Here is a 20,235-nt window from a genome sequence, read left to right as displayed (position 1 = left end):
AGAAGATGTCATGAATTTAGAGATCTTTGTGCGGAACTTCTTATCTGGAACTTGAAATGTTAAAACCCTCCTGCAGGAGCTGCATGCCTTACACTTCCCGCATGGATACGAGCTGTGCAGAGCCTGCAGTCTTGAAGTTGATCTTTCCTTTGCAAGATGGCTTTGTACAAGTTTATCTTTTAATGATCTTGTTTTTCTGAATGTTATCAAGGGGTAATCTGAAAGTTCTTTTCCTATGGTGTTATCTGATTTCAAGATTTTCCAGTTTCTACGCATTATTATTCTGACTTTACATGCTGCGGAGGAGTAATTGGTGATCAATCTTAGATCACCTGCCCCTTCTTTAGATACTCGACCCCGTGTGTCTCTCAGCAGTGTTAGTCTATCCCCTAATTCTGCTTTTTTTGTGGCCTGTTGTAGTACTTTCTGTGAGTAGCCTCTTGATCTGAAGCGTTTTATGCTGTTATTTACTGCCTCATCATAGTCCTCCTTTCTAGAGCTGTTTCTTTTTATTTGTAATAGTTCCCCATAGGGGATACTATTCACGAGGGTAGTAGGGTGGCTACTTCGTCCGTGAAGGACTGAGTTCCCAGCCGTGCTTTACCTATACAAAGCAGTTTGAACCTTTCCAGACTCAACGAAAACTCTAAGGTCCAAGAAGTTAACCTCCTTCTTGCTCATCTCATGGGTGAATGTTAGATTTAAATCCTTATCATTGAGGGCCGAGATATATCTTTCTGCTGAAGTCATGGATCCCTTCCAAATAATAAAGAGATCATCGATGTATCTCCTCCAGCAGATCACCCTGTCCACCCATTCCCCCTTGTCATTGGCCCAGGCCACCTGCTTCTCCCACCAGCCCACAAACAAGTTTGCGTAGCTGGGGGCGAAGCAGGTGGCCATCGCCGTACCTCTAATCTGCCTGTAACGTTGGCCCTGAAAAATAAAGATGTTATTGTTCAGACAAAATGCAATAAATTCCATTATCATTTCGCTGTGTTCCAAATATTTGGCCAAACGGTGTCCAAGAAAAGTTCTCACTGCCGCCATTCCATCAACATGTCTTATGCTTGTATATAGATTAGAAATATCAAGCGTTATCATAATAAAGTCATCTTCCCAGCTAACATCTTGAATTTTCTTAATCGGACGGCTTTATTATAATTGAATCGTCTTGTTCCAAACTTTGGATTGCTTTTCTCTGGTTTGATGATATATTCCATTTCATTTTGCCTTTCACATTTTCTTCTTGTTTTGATAAATTCTGAAGTTCTTGAGTCACTGTTTCCGCAAAAATATCAATTGCATCAACTGGGGACTGGGGGCAGAAGCGTGATGGGGGTTTGAATACTCTTTGTTCCCCTATTTGGGTTATCCCTAGTTCAGCTGCTCTTCTTGTGTTGTCTTTTTGTACTGGCTGTTGGGTACTGTTTTCACCCCTGAGTTCCTCTAGTATAGCTATGGTTTCTAGGTCCTGGATGTTAATGTTCGTCGGTTCTTGTACTTCAGTATGTCTGCTTGCCGCACCCCTCGATGTTTCTCCTCCTTGGATTCTCTGTTTGAAAAATTTCAACAACTTCAATTTTCGAATAAATTTAAATAAGTCTATTCGAGTTTGGGTATACTCATAACAGCTTGTTGGTCAAAAAGTTAAACCCAATTTCAGAACATTTTGCTCATCTGATGTCAGAACTCTTGTGGAGAGATTGATGATTGTTAAATCATCAATTAATTCCTGTTGGTTCGTGTTTTCCGGTTCCTGAGTTGTCTCGTTCTGCTTTCCATGCCTTCTCCCCCCCTTCTTGTGATGCGTTTGTATTTGCTTGTTGTTCCGGAGGGTGGCCCTTGCCTCCCCTCAGACATGATTGACAGATAAGATCGAACTCCTCGCGAAAAGAAGGCTGCAGTCTTGGTCCTTGTCCAAAGCTTCCGATTGTTCAGCGCATGTGACCTCCGACTCCGAGGTGTCTCTGACCTCTACTGCCTTATGTGTTCTTGTTCTCAAGTTGCGACGTGGAGCATCGTACTTTCTTGCGAACGTGAGTATTCTCGTTCGAACTTTTGTTGTTTGCTTTGTTAAATCTTCTTTTCATATGTTGTTAGCCGTTTTTTCATTGACCCTTTCTCTTCATCATGTTTCAATTGTTAGAATCTCCTTTTCTAGTGATTCTATATCTTTTAAGGCCTTTTCTCGGTCTCTCCAGGCAAATTTGATCAGGATTTTTAGCATTCCTTCTGACGAATGTGCATTGTACTCCGCCCACTCGCTTAATAAATCCGGGTCCGGATTTTCATATGCCGGTATTGTATAGATGCGGAGGCCACGCGGTACCCTACTCACCTCCACATAGTGCTGGAGGGAGGTGGCCTCCCACCATTTCCTAATTTCCCTCTCGTAAAGTCTCTCCAATTGGTGGTATTTATTCCTCACATTCGAATGAGCAGCATCTTGTGTCTGGGTCGAGTCCTGTGTGTTTCCTCCAGGAAGTAATTTGAATACGCCAGTCGCCGCCTCCCGACGTGCTGTTTCACTAAACATTAAATAGATCTTAATTCACTGCGCTTCCTAACTCGCTCGTGCCGTTAGATAAGTAAATGCCGTCGGTTCTCCTACCTCCGTCTACCGAGACGCTGTAAGCTCCGTTGATATCGCTCCGCTTCCTCGGGACGGGTATTGCTTCTACGGCTTTGTACGGCGGTGCAGAATGCTTTCTTTTCTATTTCGCTGGGGGTGCCCGGTTCGGTGGTGGCGAGCCGCTAACGTATTCAGCTCCACTGTCACAAAATAACCGAACCGCACTCTCGTTAGGTTAAATCAACTATGATTTATTGCGCAATAATGGTAACAACGCGTTTCAGCCTTCGCTTTCGTCAGTGTCAGCTGGCGTCTTGTGAGGTGGAAGTTAATATTGGCAAACCATTTACACAAAATAAATAAAGGACTTTAACTTTCAGTTTTGGTCGCCATCTTAGAATGGCTAATTCATAGTGAGATGGTGCGTTTGTCTTGTTCCTTATATACAATATATATAACAGACAACGTATGGCAAATTAATTCATTCAACATATATATATATGAAAGCTACAAAGTTCCCCACCGGAACAAAGACGCACTCAGACATCCGCTAGCACCAGGCTTTTATAGGGTAAGAGCGGAACCGGCATGCCGATGCAAATAACAGCTTTCGTGTCGAGTTATGCATGCCTGAAGCGTTTCTGTGCTGCCACACTTCATCAGAGGCTTCAACAGTCTTTCGTGCTGTTCTAACCCATACACACACAAGGAAAAATGTCACCCTTCGATGGGCTGCTCTGTTGAGCGTATTGACTTGTGGGTGTTGTAGTCCGGATCAGCAAACTCTACCCTAATGAGTGCATGTAAATATTGCTGTTGCCAAAAAGTTTCGAGCCCACAGATGGGCCTCCGCATGTGGGTGCCGTTCAATATCCCAAGCAAATGTCCCACGTGGTGGCTCTGTGAACTACAGAGCCCGTGGCCCCCAACCTTAGTAGGGTGGTGCATCTTTCGCGGCCGGGGACGCCGCGTATAATGAAAGCTCCAAAGTTCCCCACCGGAACAAAGATGCACTCAGACATCCGCTAGCACCAGGCTTTTAAATGGTAAGAACGGAACCGGCATGCCAATGCAAATAACAGCTTTCGTTTTGAGTTATGCATGCCTGACGCATTTCTGTGCTGCCGCACTTCATCAGAGGCTTCGACAGTCTTTCGTGCTGTTCTGACCCATACACACACAAGGAAAAACATTTGTTTGTGTAAAATGTAAATAAGTTACTGTTTTTTAGACTACTGTTTAAAACTACATATCCCATAATGCCTCAAAATGGTCAAATTGAGCTGTTTGTATCTATAATTGCAATCCAAGTAGGACTCACTGAACTGTGACCAAGACTTTGCAGTCGAAACACATTGGTTGTTAGTGGTACAATTAAAGTAATGTCTTGAATGAGCTCCTGTAGTGCAGCATATCTTCTTATGTTTTCAAGAATGATTATGGGTTGATTCCACCTGACATGCCAGCACCAGCGATGAGAGCGTTGTTTTTGGAATCCCTTTGGATGGAAAAAAATAATAATTATATATATATATCTACACCACATGCCAAAACTCCCCATCTCAGATATGGGAGTCACATATAAGAAGAGTTTATTGTCAGGCAGAACAAAACACCCGAAACGTTTTGGAGCTCACAGCTTCCTGGTCACGTGACCAAGGGGCTGTGAACTCCGAATCGCGTTGGGTATTTTGTGCTGCTTGAAAATAAACAAAACACAAGGTGCGGCCCATACAGGTAAGAGCGGTGAGGCGGGGACGGGCAGGGTGAATTTGACAGGCTACTGGATAGGTAAAATTAAGTACATAAAATCACTTACCTTGCGCTCGCGGCATCGCCAAGTCGGTGCGTTGGTGCTATTTGAGGGGTTTGCTACCCCACCACGAGCTCACCGTCGCAAGAAGCGGGGTTATTAGCAAATTTAGGTGTCTGATATATACACTTGTCAAGAGCTGGTTTTATTAATTCCATATTGATTTACATTGTACTTTACAAATCTAAAGCTGAAAAACGGTGTCTTGGGTCGTAAAAGACTTTTCTTCTCTTTGTTTTGAATAATTTATAAGGCACTCTAAGCTTGTGAGTGTTAGGTTTTAATTGTTATGTTTGTATTCAATTAATTCATTATTGATGAATTAATTGTAGTATTTTTTTATTTACAGTTTTATTTAAGTTCCACATTTCTTAAGTTACTAATTTTTTGTTTACTTTTTTGTATTATATATGTATATTTTTAACGTAATTTTACGTAATTTTTCAAATGTATTTAACGGTTACATGATCTTAATGTCAGGTCTTTCCGTACTCCTCTGGGTCCGGATGATGCTAAGTCACAGAGCGTTAGATCGATCAAGTGAGGGAAGGGAAAGGTAGGGGACAGCAGGGATGAGAACCTATAAAACAAAACAACAGAGATTAAAACACATATACACATATAAGACTACACTCAGTAAGGTCTCGCTATATTCCATAACTACCTTATCTACCAAAGCGTTGCACGTCCGTGCATATCTCCAGAAAAAAACAACCGATCATGTTTCGGTGGATATTCCTATAAGATAGAACACAACAGTTTTAGACATAGACCTCTCACGTTCATCTCACACAGCCCCGGTATGTGTGTGGGTAACACACCCTGTACTCTCACTTCTCAAGCCTGCTCACCGGTTCTTTTTGTGGGCATCCGGTTACAGTAGTATCAAACCAAGTCTCAATAAAAAAAAAAATCATAAAACCCACAATAAATAGTTCAGGATATGGGGTAAGCAGGTAAGTACGTAGATTTAATTTCTCCAGTTGTCCAATCAACTATACACCGCTTTTTCCTCCAGTATATCCAGTGTTGCGCAAAAAAGAGAAAATACCTTGAACCATGAAGTCAATGTCACCCTTGCCCTACAAGTAATTCCAATGCGGTTTCCTCACCGCCTTGCCCATAAATAAGAAGACAGTCTTTGGGGAATTGAAAACAAATAACGTAAGGAAAGGCATCCGCGGTTGCTTCACTGCTTCTCCTTGAGCCGTTATTGGCGCGCGTATACCGTCCGGTGTAACCGCTGTTAATTGAAGTCTTCTCAAATAACAAACAGGACGCCTGCACTCACGCTTCCGGTGTGTGATACGACCCTCAGCATACGTCAATACAAGGACGGGAACCAGCTCTGCCGAGCTAGATAACACGGCTTCTCGCTCTCCATTCACACACGCCGCCAAAAGCTCCAAACCATCGAAGTGCCAGAATTACGCATGCTCACGTGTGCGCGCCGCGTTGTCTTGTAGACGCTGACTCCTCCTCCTCCGCTATGACTCCTGGGAATTGTAGTTTATCTGTTAGGTAGGCGCTTATGGTTGCGAAATCCTGACACTTAAATATATTGTCAATATTGTACTTTTGAACTAAGTATGTAAAGTTCATGTTTTTAAACCTTAATATTATGTCACAGAAGCTGATTATGAGCTAGGTTCTGACTGTTATTTTCCATTCTCCAGCAGTTGGCTCTACTCCAAACATCCATGTGGAGAGTTATCAGGCAGGCGCAATCCGACTTGTATGTAAATCAGGTGGCTGGTACCCAGAACCAGAGGTAATGTGGCAAAAACATGGTGGTGAGAGCTTACCTCTGTCCTCCGACTACCTCAACACTCCCCTGCAGGATGGTCTCTTCCAGGTGGACAGCCCCCTACTGATAACCGGAGAATCCAGCAAGGACCTGTCCTGTGTTGTTCGCAATCGTTTCACAAACCAATCGAAAGAGGCTGTAATATCCATTGCTGGTGAGTGAGTCTAGATCTAGGTTTTAATGCCCTGGATAGGTTTCCCTTACTACGATAGCTCCTCCAGGAGTAGAGCCTAGTTCAGGTGTTTGTTTTCATCTCAATGTCTGTGTTTTTTCTCTTTGTGGAGCCTTGCACTGTCATTTCATTTCATTGCCCTGCCTGTAGTTTTATTCCATATGCAGAGCCTAGTGTTGACATTTGATTATATCTCCAATACTGTGCTTTTTTTGCTATGTGGAGTCTAGCGCATGTATTTGGTTTCATATCCATATCTTTACTTTTGTTCCATGTGCTGTGTTTGGTTTCATCTCGATGTTTGTGTTTTAAATGACTATCCAGAGCCTACCACAGAAATTTGGTTTCATTCCCATCTGTGTGAATTTGTTCTTTATGCAGAGCCTAGCATGGGCATTTGGTTTCTTCTATATCAAAAACAACATAAGAGTAACCAAAGCAAAAAACCAAATAGAGGCTAATCGCAGTAAAACCAAAAGGCAAAAAACTCTGAAGTTAGTCAAAGACACTGTGAAAAGTGAACCCTCATGCACCAACAAAGTCGGTGACTGGCTTCATCATTGGGTTCTTTAGTATAGGCTAGTGAGTTAGTGCCCATATGTGCAAAAAGTGATTAAAAGAGAATGTCACCGTTCCCTGAATACATTTTAATAGAGGGACAGTACACCTTCAATAAAAACAAAGTGAAGACGGACAACAACAGGCTGAGTCAATTTGAGCCATGTTGTCCTTCAAAAATCGTGGTCAACATGTTTCTGCTTTTACGTGCTCAGCATTCGTCAGGACCATAACCTACCTCAACAATGGTGTGCGCGCTCTAAGGCGCATACCTTTAGGTGAGGGTAGACCTAATAATTTTACCTACTCACGGAATTCCCGTGGAGACACTCCTCAAGTGTATGGGGTCTTCAATTTTAACTACAGGGTGAATTCACTACCTGGGCCCGTGGCAGGGGAAACCTTCACGCCAGGAATCTTTATGTCCCGGCGACTGCCCACTTCTTCACCTATTTCGGTCACATCCACGGCCCGCATTTGGTTCCTTCTCCATGTCTGTGAATTTGTTCTTATGCACAGCCTAGCATAGATGTTTGGTGTCATCTCCATCTTTGTGAATTTGGTCTTTATGCAGAGCCCAACATAGATGTTTGGTGTCACCCCCATCTATGTGAATTTGTTCTTTATGCATAGCCCAGCATAGGTGTTTGGTGTCATCTCCATCTGTGTGAATTTGTTCTTTATGCAGAGCCTAACATGGGCATTTGGTTTCATCTCCATGAATTTATTTTCTCTATAGAATGTAGTATCGACTACTGGTTTAATCTCCTGCATTGGTTTCACCTCTGTGTCTCTGTTCTACATGGAGAGTCTAGTGAGTAGTATTTGGTTACCTCCCCAGTCTTTGCTCTTATTCTCACTGCAGAGACTAGTGGAAGCTCTTGATTTCTCCTAGGTTAATCTTATTTTCCAAGCAGAACCTAGCTGTTGTATTATACTTTAGAAAGCATATTAATGCACATCACAATGGGATGATGGAATGTTCTTTGGGGGAATTTATAGTGATGATTAGAATGTTTGGGGCAATGCATTCCAGCCATTGAAGAGATAGCGTGTATTCAGTTTCTTGCTTGGGAGTCTGTATATTTGAACAACTTGTATTAATTCAAATAAATATTGAATACTTGAACTATATTGTTGTTATGAGCCCCAATGTACCCCAATATGGGCCTAGGTAGTTGCACGACCGTTTACCTACATTTGTCCTACTTTGTTTTATATAATGGCTCTGGTGCGGACCTTTACCTAGTTAGGTGCTGAATAAATGTCATGTCGTTTTCTTCGAAAACTGCCCTCATTTATCATGCATGAGGATTCTTAATATCACAACAGGATTACCATCTTCTGTATAATAACTTAGAGTGCCACTATCATCATCCTTGGCCGAGAAACCCACAGTACCATGAAACATCTAGGTAGAACCCCTGAGGGTACCTTTTGAGTCTATACGTACCACATCTTGTTGTGCAAGGTAGAGGAGAAACTTCCAGGCTGACACAAGATCCTGAAGTCCGTGCCCGCGGACAGTCCAGCAGGCAGTGGTCTGACATCCCTCGTTGGGTTTCCAACTCGAGACCAAGACGGGGGTCCTTTGTTCTCTCCCATCAGGTAATAGGGTTTGCTCTTTTCTACGGGGATTCTTGGCTATACACCTACATACATGCTAGGTACACTTCGGTACATCCAGTTAGGGTTTGTAACGTAAAGAGTACTCATGATTAATGCCAAGTATCAATATGCTTTCATATATTCATTGTTTTAGCACCATGGTAGAATTCTACCTTTTATTCACTCTGTTGGTGCTTATAACTGTAAACATCTGTCTCTGCCTAATGGTTATTGCAGCCCATGTATTTTATACTAGAATGACGCTGGTTCAATAAATGCTTATTGAAAATGTTCCCACCGTTTATTCTGTATATCTCTCTGAGACCGAGTGAGCACGAGTGACTGAGCGAAAAGTACTGTACTGTTTCCTCGATCCCTAAGGAGTCAGGGTTGTCATGTTCGATAGTTGCCAGAAACTATTCGCTCTTTGGTAAGGTTGGGGGGCTTATAGTGGCACTGTGTGCTAGCTGGTCTTCAGACTAACATATCCTCTGAGGGTGCCTGGAATCAGTCCGGATACCAATCCCTTGATTTATTTTGTCTAAACATGCAGATTCGATATAGATTTGTAGGAACTACACAACATGGTGTCGCCAACGTTGCTTTGGTTCTTATTTTACAGTCAAATCTGAATAGTTCAGTTGTGTTTTTCTCAGAGATCCCTACTCACATACCCAGAGATATCTGCAGTGGAGAGGGACAATCACCGGCAACTGAGTAGGTAAACCCTATGTATTGGCTGTAGGTTTATTCAAGCTTGAAGGATTATAGCTCCGTACATTGTGCAAAAACCTTATCTCTATTTCTCTGAAACTCCTTTGGCAATGTCTATCCAAGATGATGCTCAGGCTGCATTAAATGTAAATGCAGCAGAGGAAGGAGAGCAGGAAGGTGCTATAAATTGCAGGAAAATTGTTGAAATGCACAGACTTTAAAATGAGCAGATTTTGGAGTCCCAGCATTAGGTGGGACTGTTACTTTCATGATTGAGGCACACAACGCATACAGAACAGAGGTGTTCTATTCTTGGGTAAAATTCCCACCTGCAAATGCAGGTACACATACATTTAATTCTTACACTCTGTCTGAAATACCAGATGAATACTCTCTGTACAAGGACATAGAAGTCCCGCTCAATCACCAAGAGCATATAAATTGGTTTAAAGGTACCCTCCCCATACCACAGATAAAGTGAGACTCGATCAGCTCAGCAGAGTTGGAGTGACTTGGGCTGTTCTAGCTGGTTACACACCGCATCCAGAGATAGATACATTACCAGCAGCAGTCTTACGTCCACTTCATGAAGAAATAGTAAAGCCATACAGAAATCTTACACAGTTTGTTATGAGAACACTCAACCTACAAGGGTCACTTGGACCGCAAGTAAAATCACTGCACAAATGCTCAGCACGATTATGGGATGAAGACCCACTAAACGTAAGCAAATGACACTTTGGATAGCACAGAAAATTGCATAGCTTGAGGCTGTGTTTCCACACACAGTCCCGAAAGAAAAATACAGAATACTGAAGATCTGCTTGCCAATGGGGATAGCTCCCCTGATAGAGGATTGTACCACTTGGGGTAGAGCCTGCGCTGCCGTCTATATCAGGACTCATGGTACCCCCTCAACAGCAGTCATACCAGAAGTATTAAAACAAATACAGAACCAGTACAGGGCAGACCCTGCCCTGGACTTAGGGATACAATTAATAGGCAATTGTGCCCAGGTACCCACAATTATGTTGACAAACATAAAAGGGGAGGCAGCAGTGGTGGCTATACACCAACGCCTGAGGGAATGCACTCCTGCACAACAGGAGCGGGAGTTACTAAAATTATCGAAGAGATCTATGAGTCACTGGGAAGAGATAATTTGGGAGTTAGACCTGTAAAACCACAATTAATGAATAATGCTGAAAAGGATATTCCACGGAAGCACTCGATTTTTCTAAAAAGAAATGGGATAATAAACAATCAAAAAACAAGCAGAATAAATCACAAGCACAGGGTGTGTCTCCTCAACAGGAGCCCACTGACAGGAAATATAACCTGAGAAATCCTAATAATATTAAAAAACCTGACAGGTATCAGGATACTGATACACATTCCTCTCATTCCTTTCAGGGTTCATCTAAAAACTCAGAGAGGGAAGGACATTCAGAACGCAGATCAGAATAGCGAACTACCCCAAGAGATACACATCGCACTTCAGACTACATTATCAAAAAAGAAGACAAACCGAAAAGTAAACCTGAATTTAAAACGAAGAAAGTGGCTGGTCTTAACATAAGAAATACCCAGGTTACTGAGGACTCAAGTTCTGAACGGGGAATGGGCTCTGATGATTCTAGACAGTGCAGCAGAAGTAACAATAGCTCGCCAGAACCTGATGGAATTTCTGGTGACAGCAGCGTTGAATGAGCATATCACAGTGGAAACACCTGATACTAGCGTAAGTGTTCCATATCAGTTATATGAGATTACGTTCCAAATGGAGGGGGACATCTCCAGAAAAGTGAAAGGTCTCTTCTTGGAGAACCTGACTTTTGGATACAATATCCTACTGGCTGAAAACATTTGGCCGCCTGAATTTGGTATGGACTACCTAAAAGGAGAAGCCATACTATTAGCAGCCTTCTACGACCTCGTTCCAGAATCACTTAAACATTCATATGTGCAGGAGGGGGCAGTAGCACTAGCTCCAGCATTATACCGCAATGATGCTGAATCACCTCACCATGAAATCCCAGTAAAAACGACTTCAACTCCACAGAGGACCCAATAAAACACGATGCAAAAAAACAAGTTAGGGAGATCTTAGATCAACTTGAATATCAAGGTGTGATTGAGAATTGCACCTCTTTCATGAATAATCCTTTGTTTCACGTAATGAAACCCGACAATTCATTCCATCTAGTTTTAGACTACAGGCATTTAAACACATGCACAAAAACATTAGCAGTACAAAATGCACACAATGCCGCCTTAATGAATAACATTGTGTGGAAGAAATACAAAACACTAGATATCGTCAAGTCAAGTTAGTCTTTATTCGATAATTTCAATCATAAAAGACACAATACAAACATAAAAGTGTCATATAATATCATATAGGCATGAGAAGAGATAAGAGAGGAACATACCGGTTGATTTCATATATACAAGAAACATTTACACAAAATAAAAGGTATAGTATCCTTATTCATGCCATAAAATCATACATTTTAATGCAAAATTTAAATATCATCATTATCGAAAATTTCCTAACATGAATCTGACAATTTGAGCCATACCAGGCGATGTAATGTTTTAAGTTTAAAAAGAGTCATAAAACAATTTACACAGAATCTTTCATAAACACAAGCCGCTCCTAAGGACATAATTAAGATGAGGGTGCAGGTACTATGGAAGCCTTCCAATTTATTCTGCGTAATGCCCAGGTCCAGCTAAGAAATTTTGCCATGGCAATTACTATGTCTTCTCGAGTATTGGTTTTCAAAATACGCAGAGCGGTCTCATAGGATCTGGTGCCAAAATTAGAGCACAACGACTTAAGCCACCTGTTTCGCGGGCCAATATATGCTGGGCACACGAACAGTACATGAGCTATAGTCTCTACCATGGAGGGGCACATGGAACAGTAAATATCTAAAACATCATTCCATTTTGTCGTAAAAGATTTCAACGGAAGAGTGCCCACTCTAAATTGGTGATATAGCTTCCTTGTGATAAAATTCCAATCAATGGATTCTTTTGCCAAAATATAGCACCTGAAAGCATATATATGACAGCATTTTTGGCCCAAGGTTCCTAACTCCAATTCTGTAGATTGCCTCAAGGGTATAAGAATAGCCTCGGGTTGTTCTCTGCAAGAGTATCAGAGTTACTTCATAATTTTGATGAGGAGGCATTGTCCTATGTAGATGATATCTATCTGACCGATGATGAATTATTGGATCATTTGAACAGGGTGAACATAATTCTGGGATTTGCCTCTGAGGGCTACAAAGTTAACTTTAAAAAATAAAAAATTACCCACTTCAATGTCCTGTTTTTGGGATATAAGCTCTCAAGTGAAGGGAAAACGCTAGCAGCTAATTCTTTTAGAAAATGTGCACTACTTCAACCTCCAAAAACTCGGAAAAACTTACAATCCATTTTAGGATTTCTAAATTTTGGCAGAACATACATTTTGGATTACGCAGAAACACACAGAAACTCTCCATTCCTTGCAAGCTGACATGATAGCTTCCAAACACTTACACACACGTGTAAACACCACGAATTTGGTGATCTGTGTAATCGCGGGTCAATCCGGGTACACTTACCTAACCTTCAAAGAAGACGAAGCAGTACTGATTGCAAACAAATCTCATTTGTACACAAATGCTGAAATGAGTTATGCATCAACTGAAAAAATACTGACAGCAGTACAGACTGCTGTAGTGAGAGAAAGGGCACTAGCTCAGGGGAAACGAATACACGTTGTGACTCCAGTACCAACCTTAGAGGCTGTTACAAAAGCAAGCATTCCAAACGTGAAAGCACTGCATCCAAGATGGATACAATGAGCTAATTTTCTCACTGCAACAGATGTGGACTACAAATGTGATTCTACATTAAAAACACAAGCATTCCTACAGTACGAACAAGAATATCCTCTCCCGAATGAAATAATGCCTCTAGATCAGTCTGAATACATCATTTACACTGACGGATATGCACACCCTGCAGTAGGAAGTAAACAGCAATACAGTACCGCATGTGCGATTGTGAAAGGACGTTAGCGGGACAATAAGTTCCGTCCTAGCAATACGCAGAGGCAGTCTCTAGGAGATTACACAGCACAGCTGGCAGAGCAAGAAGCCCTTATACTGGCACTTAAAAATACGGATCCGGAATTCCCCACACTAATTGTGTGTGATTCATTTTACTGTGTCCAGTTATATAATGAATATCTCCATTTTTGGGTACAGAATGGGTTCAGAGATAGAAAAGGTTGCAAAATAAAGCACAAGTTGCTTTGGGAACAAGTGGCGGAGCTGAAAAAAGGCTTGCCACAGGCTCTCGTATTTCATACGCTGAGTCATCAGTGTGTTGGCATACACGTTGAAGGGAATTCTTTGGCTGAGGAAGCCGCCAACGCGACAGTGAGAACTGCTGCCGTGGCTGAAATCACTCGTTCTACCACGGTACAGATAATGGTAGCTGTCATCACTACGCATAATAACAGCTCAGCCTTACCAAACGGTTTTCCACTCAAGTACTCCTACAAGTTAGATGCACAAAACATACTGTATGTTCAAATTTCAGGAGTGGGGGGATAGAGTAATACCAAACATGGATCGCAGATTAGGTTTCATTCTAAGTGCACACTAGGGTCTGAGTTCAGCACAAGCAGGTACTACTGCAACAGTTTCACTACTGAAACAATGTTATTGTTGTCCAGGTCTTACCAAACAGACCAAGGACTTCGTCTTTAAGTCTGACATCTGCCAGCAGATGAAAGGTTCCACCGAAAAGCGCCATCCACAGACACCACTCCTGATATCAGACGGACCTCTTGAATGTGTCTATTTGGACCTCTGCCGCTCCTTACAATCTGACGTGACTTACAAGTACATCTTGGTGGCAGTGGATTCATGCTCTAGACTCCTGTGGGTTTGGCCCCAGCACTCGGCGGATGCTCAAACTGTTATAAAGGATTTGCGAGTCTTCATGGGGACATACGCAATTGGCACATTACATTCTGACCGTGGCCCTGCGTTTAGCTCTCGAGCTTACAAAGAAGCTAAGGGAAGTTTGGGTGTGGTCTTGTGGTACTACTCTCCATATCATCCCATGGGAAATTCGATTATGGAGGGGATAAACCAGGACTTAAAGCAATCCTTAACAGCGAGGGTATTAGTTTTGGTGGCAGTTGGGTCACTCATTTATATGGGGTGCAGAGGGCACTTAATAACATGCCAAGAAGTTCCCTAGCTCGCTGTAATCCATATGAGGTCCTGTTTCGGACTAGAACGTGGTTACCCAACCTCGATTGTGGCAGCACAGTGGTGGATGAAAAAGCTTTTGACATCAGCGATCGTTTGGCTCTTTTACAGAACCTCTATGAAATCCGGGCATTACAAAGCAGCATCCAAGTAAAACGCACCGCCACTTGGGAAGTGAAATCTGTTCCAGCAAGACCTGCCTGGGTCCCAAAGATCAGTGACCTGGTCAGAGTAAAGATTGGGGACAAAAAAGAATTTGGGCCATCTTACAGAGCACCTGCATCAGTCGCAGGAACAAGAGAAGCACTTCTTCTGCCTCTTGCCAGCAAAAAAGAAAATAGATTTGTCTCCATTGATCTGATCAAACCAAACTATGTGGCAAATGCTGAATAGCAGGTCTCGTGGGCTCATGGGTAACCATCAATCTCCTCTCTCTACCATACAGGAAGTTCTGACAGAAAGACAAATAACATTCTAAGAGTCTACTATATGAAGTAATGGAGTTACCAACAATGGAATGGAACTCATGCCTATTGAAATTGAACAGCAACAAAACACAAATGAAACACAGATTCAGCCTATTACCAATATCTATGTGAATATGTCTCAAAATCAGTCATCTGCCAGTTCTACACAACCTGCTGAGCTACCAAGGATAGATCGAAAAGCATCTGGCTACTTTATCGATTTTTATACCCTTTCTCCAGATCCGAGTCAACTTGAGTCACCGCCAGCATCTGTTTCCCACAAAGAAAAAATATATGATCTCTACCTTTGGCTGAAAAATACTTACCTTGTTTCTCCCTGACTTCAGCTCTGGATTGCAATTGGTCTACTTTTCCTAGTCCTTTGGATTGGTGTAGTGACTGTCTTTTTCCTGCTTCTACATGGACACTATCTCCCAGAATGCTCTGCAGCACCACATGTGAACTTGGTCCTGAAACTACATACATCATCTCATCGTGAACAACGAGACCTGTCCTTTGTGAACATTACAGCAGTTACCGTTCTTGAAGGGATAGTTTGGTATGGGGTTCGTGTGATGTATTTGGCCCCATTAAACTTTTGAAAATACTACATTTGTTTACATTTTCTTTGAATGATATCATCACCACCAATACGTTCTCAAATGATTGGGATTTTGAAACTGTAAATTCTATGCTGTCTAATTTAGAACAATCTGCTGCATTCTCCAGTAACGAATTGTATGATGATACATCTGATTTTGACACCATGTCATCATTTCTTGCACAAAGCAAGTATCCCACATTATGTTTTTACTTAATATCAATGGGAACATTGCCCAACATCGCCAAAAGGTAGTTCACAAATGTTTGCACAGAATTTTGCTTATTTTTCTAGGTTCAACACCTCAGATCCAACATCTTATTATTATAAGGTTGCGCCTACACCTGCAAGGAAAAATATGCTCACTAACACAAAACAGATATACTCTGCTTCATTTAATTTCCAGCTGTCTTTACAGGGTTTTAACTTTTGGACGGACACAATAGACACAAAATCAGTCTGGGAGATAAAGATTGGTAAGTTCAGGGAACCTCATACCACAGCAGAATATTTTCCTGAACAACACAGTGCAACAGACTGCTTGTCTTGGAATAGCCAAGATTAAGGACTTGAACACACCTCAGATTCCCTCACTCACACACTTTGAGGGATGGCCTAATTATACACAACTTAGTGAGGATACGCTACATGTCATTATACATGATGGTTCATAGAATTCCTCAGACCCCAATTGGAAAGGATCGTTGGTTTGGCTAATTGACACAAATGGATGTCAGTCAAGATTCAGGGGTACCACCAACGGGTTTTGTATCTACAGGCCTGACCAGCACTACGTACAGCGAGAACTCTCGGGGTGGTGACATCTTACAGTGTTTGGAAGTTATACCTAGAGCGGCTAAAAACCTCAACACTGTCCCAAGTGAAACAACACTTGTCCTTACTATCAGATGACATGGATCTTAGGGATTTTTTGTTAGGTTCCCAGAAACCTCATCAGAAAGCAACAGGAGGATGTTGTGAGATGACAGGATTAATCTAGAAAAGGCTTTGGCAGTGGTCGACAATGGTATGACCACACTAACATCCAGGATTTATTCACTGGGCAACATTGTGTCTTCTGCAATAGATGTAATAGAGCAAGAGGTGTCTATTCTTCAGCATGGGCAACTGCAATGGCGGTCCATTCTATTATTGAGCTGTACTCTACACTCATTGAGCTCTGGTCACGTGTCCTGGTGGTGTATAAACAGTAAGTCTCTGTTTTCTACATATAACCTAACAGAAAGACCGACGACAATGGCACGACGAGATGCAAAATATACAATGCTGCACATTGAAAAATTGGACCAATTACCTTTCACTCTGGCTGAGTGACCCTCCACAGAATGGTTAACCCATGGCCATACATGGTGGCCCACTGCCCTCGCCAACCCCCCAAGCCCCACGGACCACGTCAGAAACATCAGCATCATACTCAACTACTCCCTCACCATGACCCGACAGATAAACGTCATTGCCTCCACCTGCCTCTAACACCCTCAGCATCCTTCCCAAGGCCTTCAAATGGATCCCCCCAGAATCTGCACGTTTTTTGGACAACATAAACTGAGGGTTTGGTGCCAAGAATGGGTCTGGGCACCCCTGCCGGATGTGTTGTCCTATAGACCAGCTAGCTCACAGTGCCACCATAAGCCCCCCTAGGCTTACCAGAGAGCGATTAGTTTCTGGTAACCACTGAACATGGTTCACTCAAGGCGCACTCGAGCACGGAGTACCGACGGAGAGCCACTGCTAGTGAAATGCGGCAACCGCCGCTAGTGAAACGCGGCAACCGCCGCTGGAGAGACGCGGCAGCAGCCGCTAGTGAAACGCGAAAACCGCCGCTGGGGAGACATGGCAACGCGGCAACCGCCGCTGGAAAGACTCGGCAGCAGCCGCCCCTGAGTCGCGGTAACCGCCGCTAGTGAAATGTGGCAACCGCTGGAGAGACGCGGCAACAGACCCGCACCGCACCGGACCCGCACCGGTCCTGCCGGATCCATCGGATACACCAGACCCGCATCGGGCCCCTGGCTCACCTACCTCCCCTGGGCTCACGTGGGCTGTTGGGCCGACCTCCCCCTCTCCCTCGGAGACTCTGAGGCGTGGGAGGTGGCACTCCCTCGGACCGGTCTGTAGCGGGATGCAACGCCCAGTGTGCGGATCCCGCCGGCGATCGTCCTGGTGAAGGTGGGCAGAGCTGCGGAGTGAGGTGCAGGTGTAAGCCATTCCAGCCCACCCTTAATTGGAAGACTGAGGGTAAGGAAAAGTCTGGGGCCGGGAGCACGGGGAGTGGGGGGGTCTAGACGCTTGCACTCTTCGTCCTCCCGCTGCCTGCCTCTCCCCTCATCTGCCTCATCCGCCTACACCGCTTGCCGCCTATACTGCTTGCCGCATCCTCGGCTGGAGTAGAGCCGTCAAAGGGTTGGTGAACTGACAACGCTCGTCGGCGGCACAAGTTCAAGTTCAAGTTCAGGCATTTATAAAGCGCACTACTCACCCAGAGGGTCTCAAGGCGCTAGAGGGAGGGGTTCATTGTTTGTCGAATATCCATGTTTTCAGTTCTTTTCTGAAGGAGGTGTGATTCTGAGTAAGGCGGAGGTGGGTGGGGATTGAGTTCCAGGTCTTGGCAGCCAGGAAGGAGAAGGATCTGCCACCCATGGTGGTTTTTCGGATGCGCGGGACTGCGGCGAGGGCTTGATTGGATGATCTTAGTTGGCGGGTGGGATAGTAGAAGGACAGTCGGGTGTTGAGGCATTCGGGTCCTAGATTATAAAGGGCCTTGTGTGCGTGGGTAAGAAGGCGGAAAGTAATTCTTTTGTTGACGGGAAGCCAGTGGAGGTTTTTTAAGTGACCGGTGATGTGCTCTTGGCGCGGGATGTCTAATATGAGTCTCGCTGATGCGTTTTGAATGCGCTGGAGCTTTTTCTGCAATTTTGTTGTAATTCCGGCATAGAGTGTGTTGCCATAGTCCAGTCGGCTCGTGACCAGTGCATGGGTGACGGTTTTTCTTGTTTCGAGGGGGATCCAGCGGAAGATCTTTTTGAGAATGCGAAGGACGTTAAAGCAGGAGGACGATACGGCGTTGACTTGTCTGGACATTGAGAGAGAGGAGTCTAGAATGAAGCCAAGGTTACGTGCATGGTCTGTGGGTGAGGGCGCTGATCCCAAAGCGGAAGGCCACCAGGAGTCGTCCCAAGCTGAGGGGGAGGATCCAAGGATGAGCACCTCCGTTTTGTCTGAGTTGAGTTTTAAGCGGCTCTGTTTCATCCATTCGGCTACTTCTTTCATACCTTCGTGGTGGTTGTTTTTGGCGGTGTTTGTGTCTTTGGTGAGGGAAAGGATTAGCTGGGTGTCGTCGGCGTAGGAGATGATGTTGAGGTTGTGTTGACGTGCGATGGAGGCGAGGGGACTCATGTAGACGTTGAAGAGGGTGGGACTGAGTGAGGAGCCTTGAGGTACGCCGCAGATGACTTCGGTGGGCTCTGAGTAGAAAGGGGGGAGTCGGACTCTCTGGGTTCTCCCGGCTAGGAACGAGATGATCCAGTCCAAGGCTTTACCTTGAATGCCGATGTTGTTGAGGCGTTGTATGAGGGTGTTATGACAGACAGTGTCGAAGGCGGCGGAGAGGTCGAGTAGAATGAGGGCCACTGTTTCACCGTTGTCCAGGAGTGCTCGGATGTCGTCGGTCGCCGCAATGAGGGCGGTTTCGGTGCTGTGTTTGGCTCGAAAGCCGTTCTGTGAGGGATCCAGGGAGTTGTTGGATTCAAGGAAGGCTGCGAGTTGGCTATTGACGGCTTTCTCGATGACTTTGGCCGGGAAAGGGAGGAGGGAAATGGGTCGGTAGTTTTTCAGTTCTGAGGGGTCTGCTGTTGGTTTTTTCAGAAGGGCGCTGAGTTCGGCGTGTTTCCATATTTCTGGAAAGGTGGCGGAGTTGAAGGAGCAGTTGATGACGTCGCGGAGATGGGGGGCGATGATGGAGTCAGCTTTGTTGAAGATGTAGTGGGGGCAGGGGTCAGAAGGTGAGCCAGAGTGGATTGAGTTCATGAGGCGAATGGTGTCTTCAATGGTGACTGGGTTGCAAGAGTTAAGGTAGTTAGTTGGAAGGGTGGGATCTGAAGGGGGTGGGATGGGTTGTTCATTGGGAGTATTCTTGAAGCTGTTGTGGATGTCGGCAATTTTGTTGTAGAAGAAGGAGGATGACGCATCGCAGAGGACTTGGGAGTTAGTGATGTCGTTGGATGCTGCGGGAGGGTTGGTGAATTCTTTGACGATATTGAAGAGTTCCTTGCTGTTATGAGAATTGTTGTCGAGACGGTCCTTAAATGCTGATTTCTTGGCGGAACGAATCAGTTGGTGGTGTTTGCGGGTGGCTGTCTTGAGGGAGGTCATGTTGTCTGAGGTTGGTTCTTTTCTCCAATTCTTCTCCAGGGTGCGGCATGTCTTCTTGGATTTTTTAAGGTCATCATTGAACCAGGGAGCCTTCTTGCTGGATGATTTCAACTGGTGTTTTTTCAGGGGTGCTAGTTCGTCTGCACTGTGGGTAATCCACTGCCTGAGGTTGGTGGCCGCTTGGTCTGGGTCTGTTGCAGGGGTGGGAGTATTTAGGCTGAGTGATGTGAGGAGTTGGTGGGTGGT

The 20,235-nt window shown here is 44.2% G+C and overlaps 1 protein-coding gene across 1 annotated transcript in view; it reads left to right on the top strand.

Annotated features, from left to right (window-relative positions):
- LOC144756141 (butyrophilin subfamily 1 member A1-like) overlaps nt 1–20,235 on the top strand; it is a 249,173-nt gene that overhangs the window by 197,353 nt on the left and 31,585 nt on the right. Inside the window, exon 4 of the mRNA XM_078645707.1 lies at nt 6,065–6,349. Coding sequence (XP_078501833.1) covers nt 6,065–6,349 — 285 coding nt within the window. The remainder of the gene's footprint in view (nt 1–6,064; nt 6,350–20,235) is intronic.

The sequence above is a fragment of the Lissotriton helveticus genome, chromosome 5_1, assembly GCF_964261635.1.
Source record: "Lissotriton helveticus chromosome 5_1, aLisHel1.1, whole genome shotgun sequence".
Lineage (NCBI taxonomy): Eukaryota > Metazoa > Chordata > Amphibia > Caudata > Salamandridae > Lissotriton > Lissotriton helveticus.
This window is presented reverse-complemented; position numbering and strand designations above follow the sequence as displayed.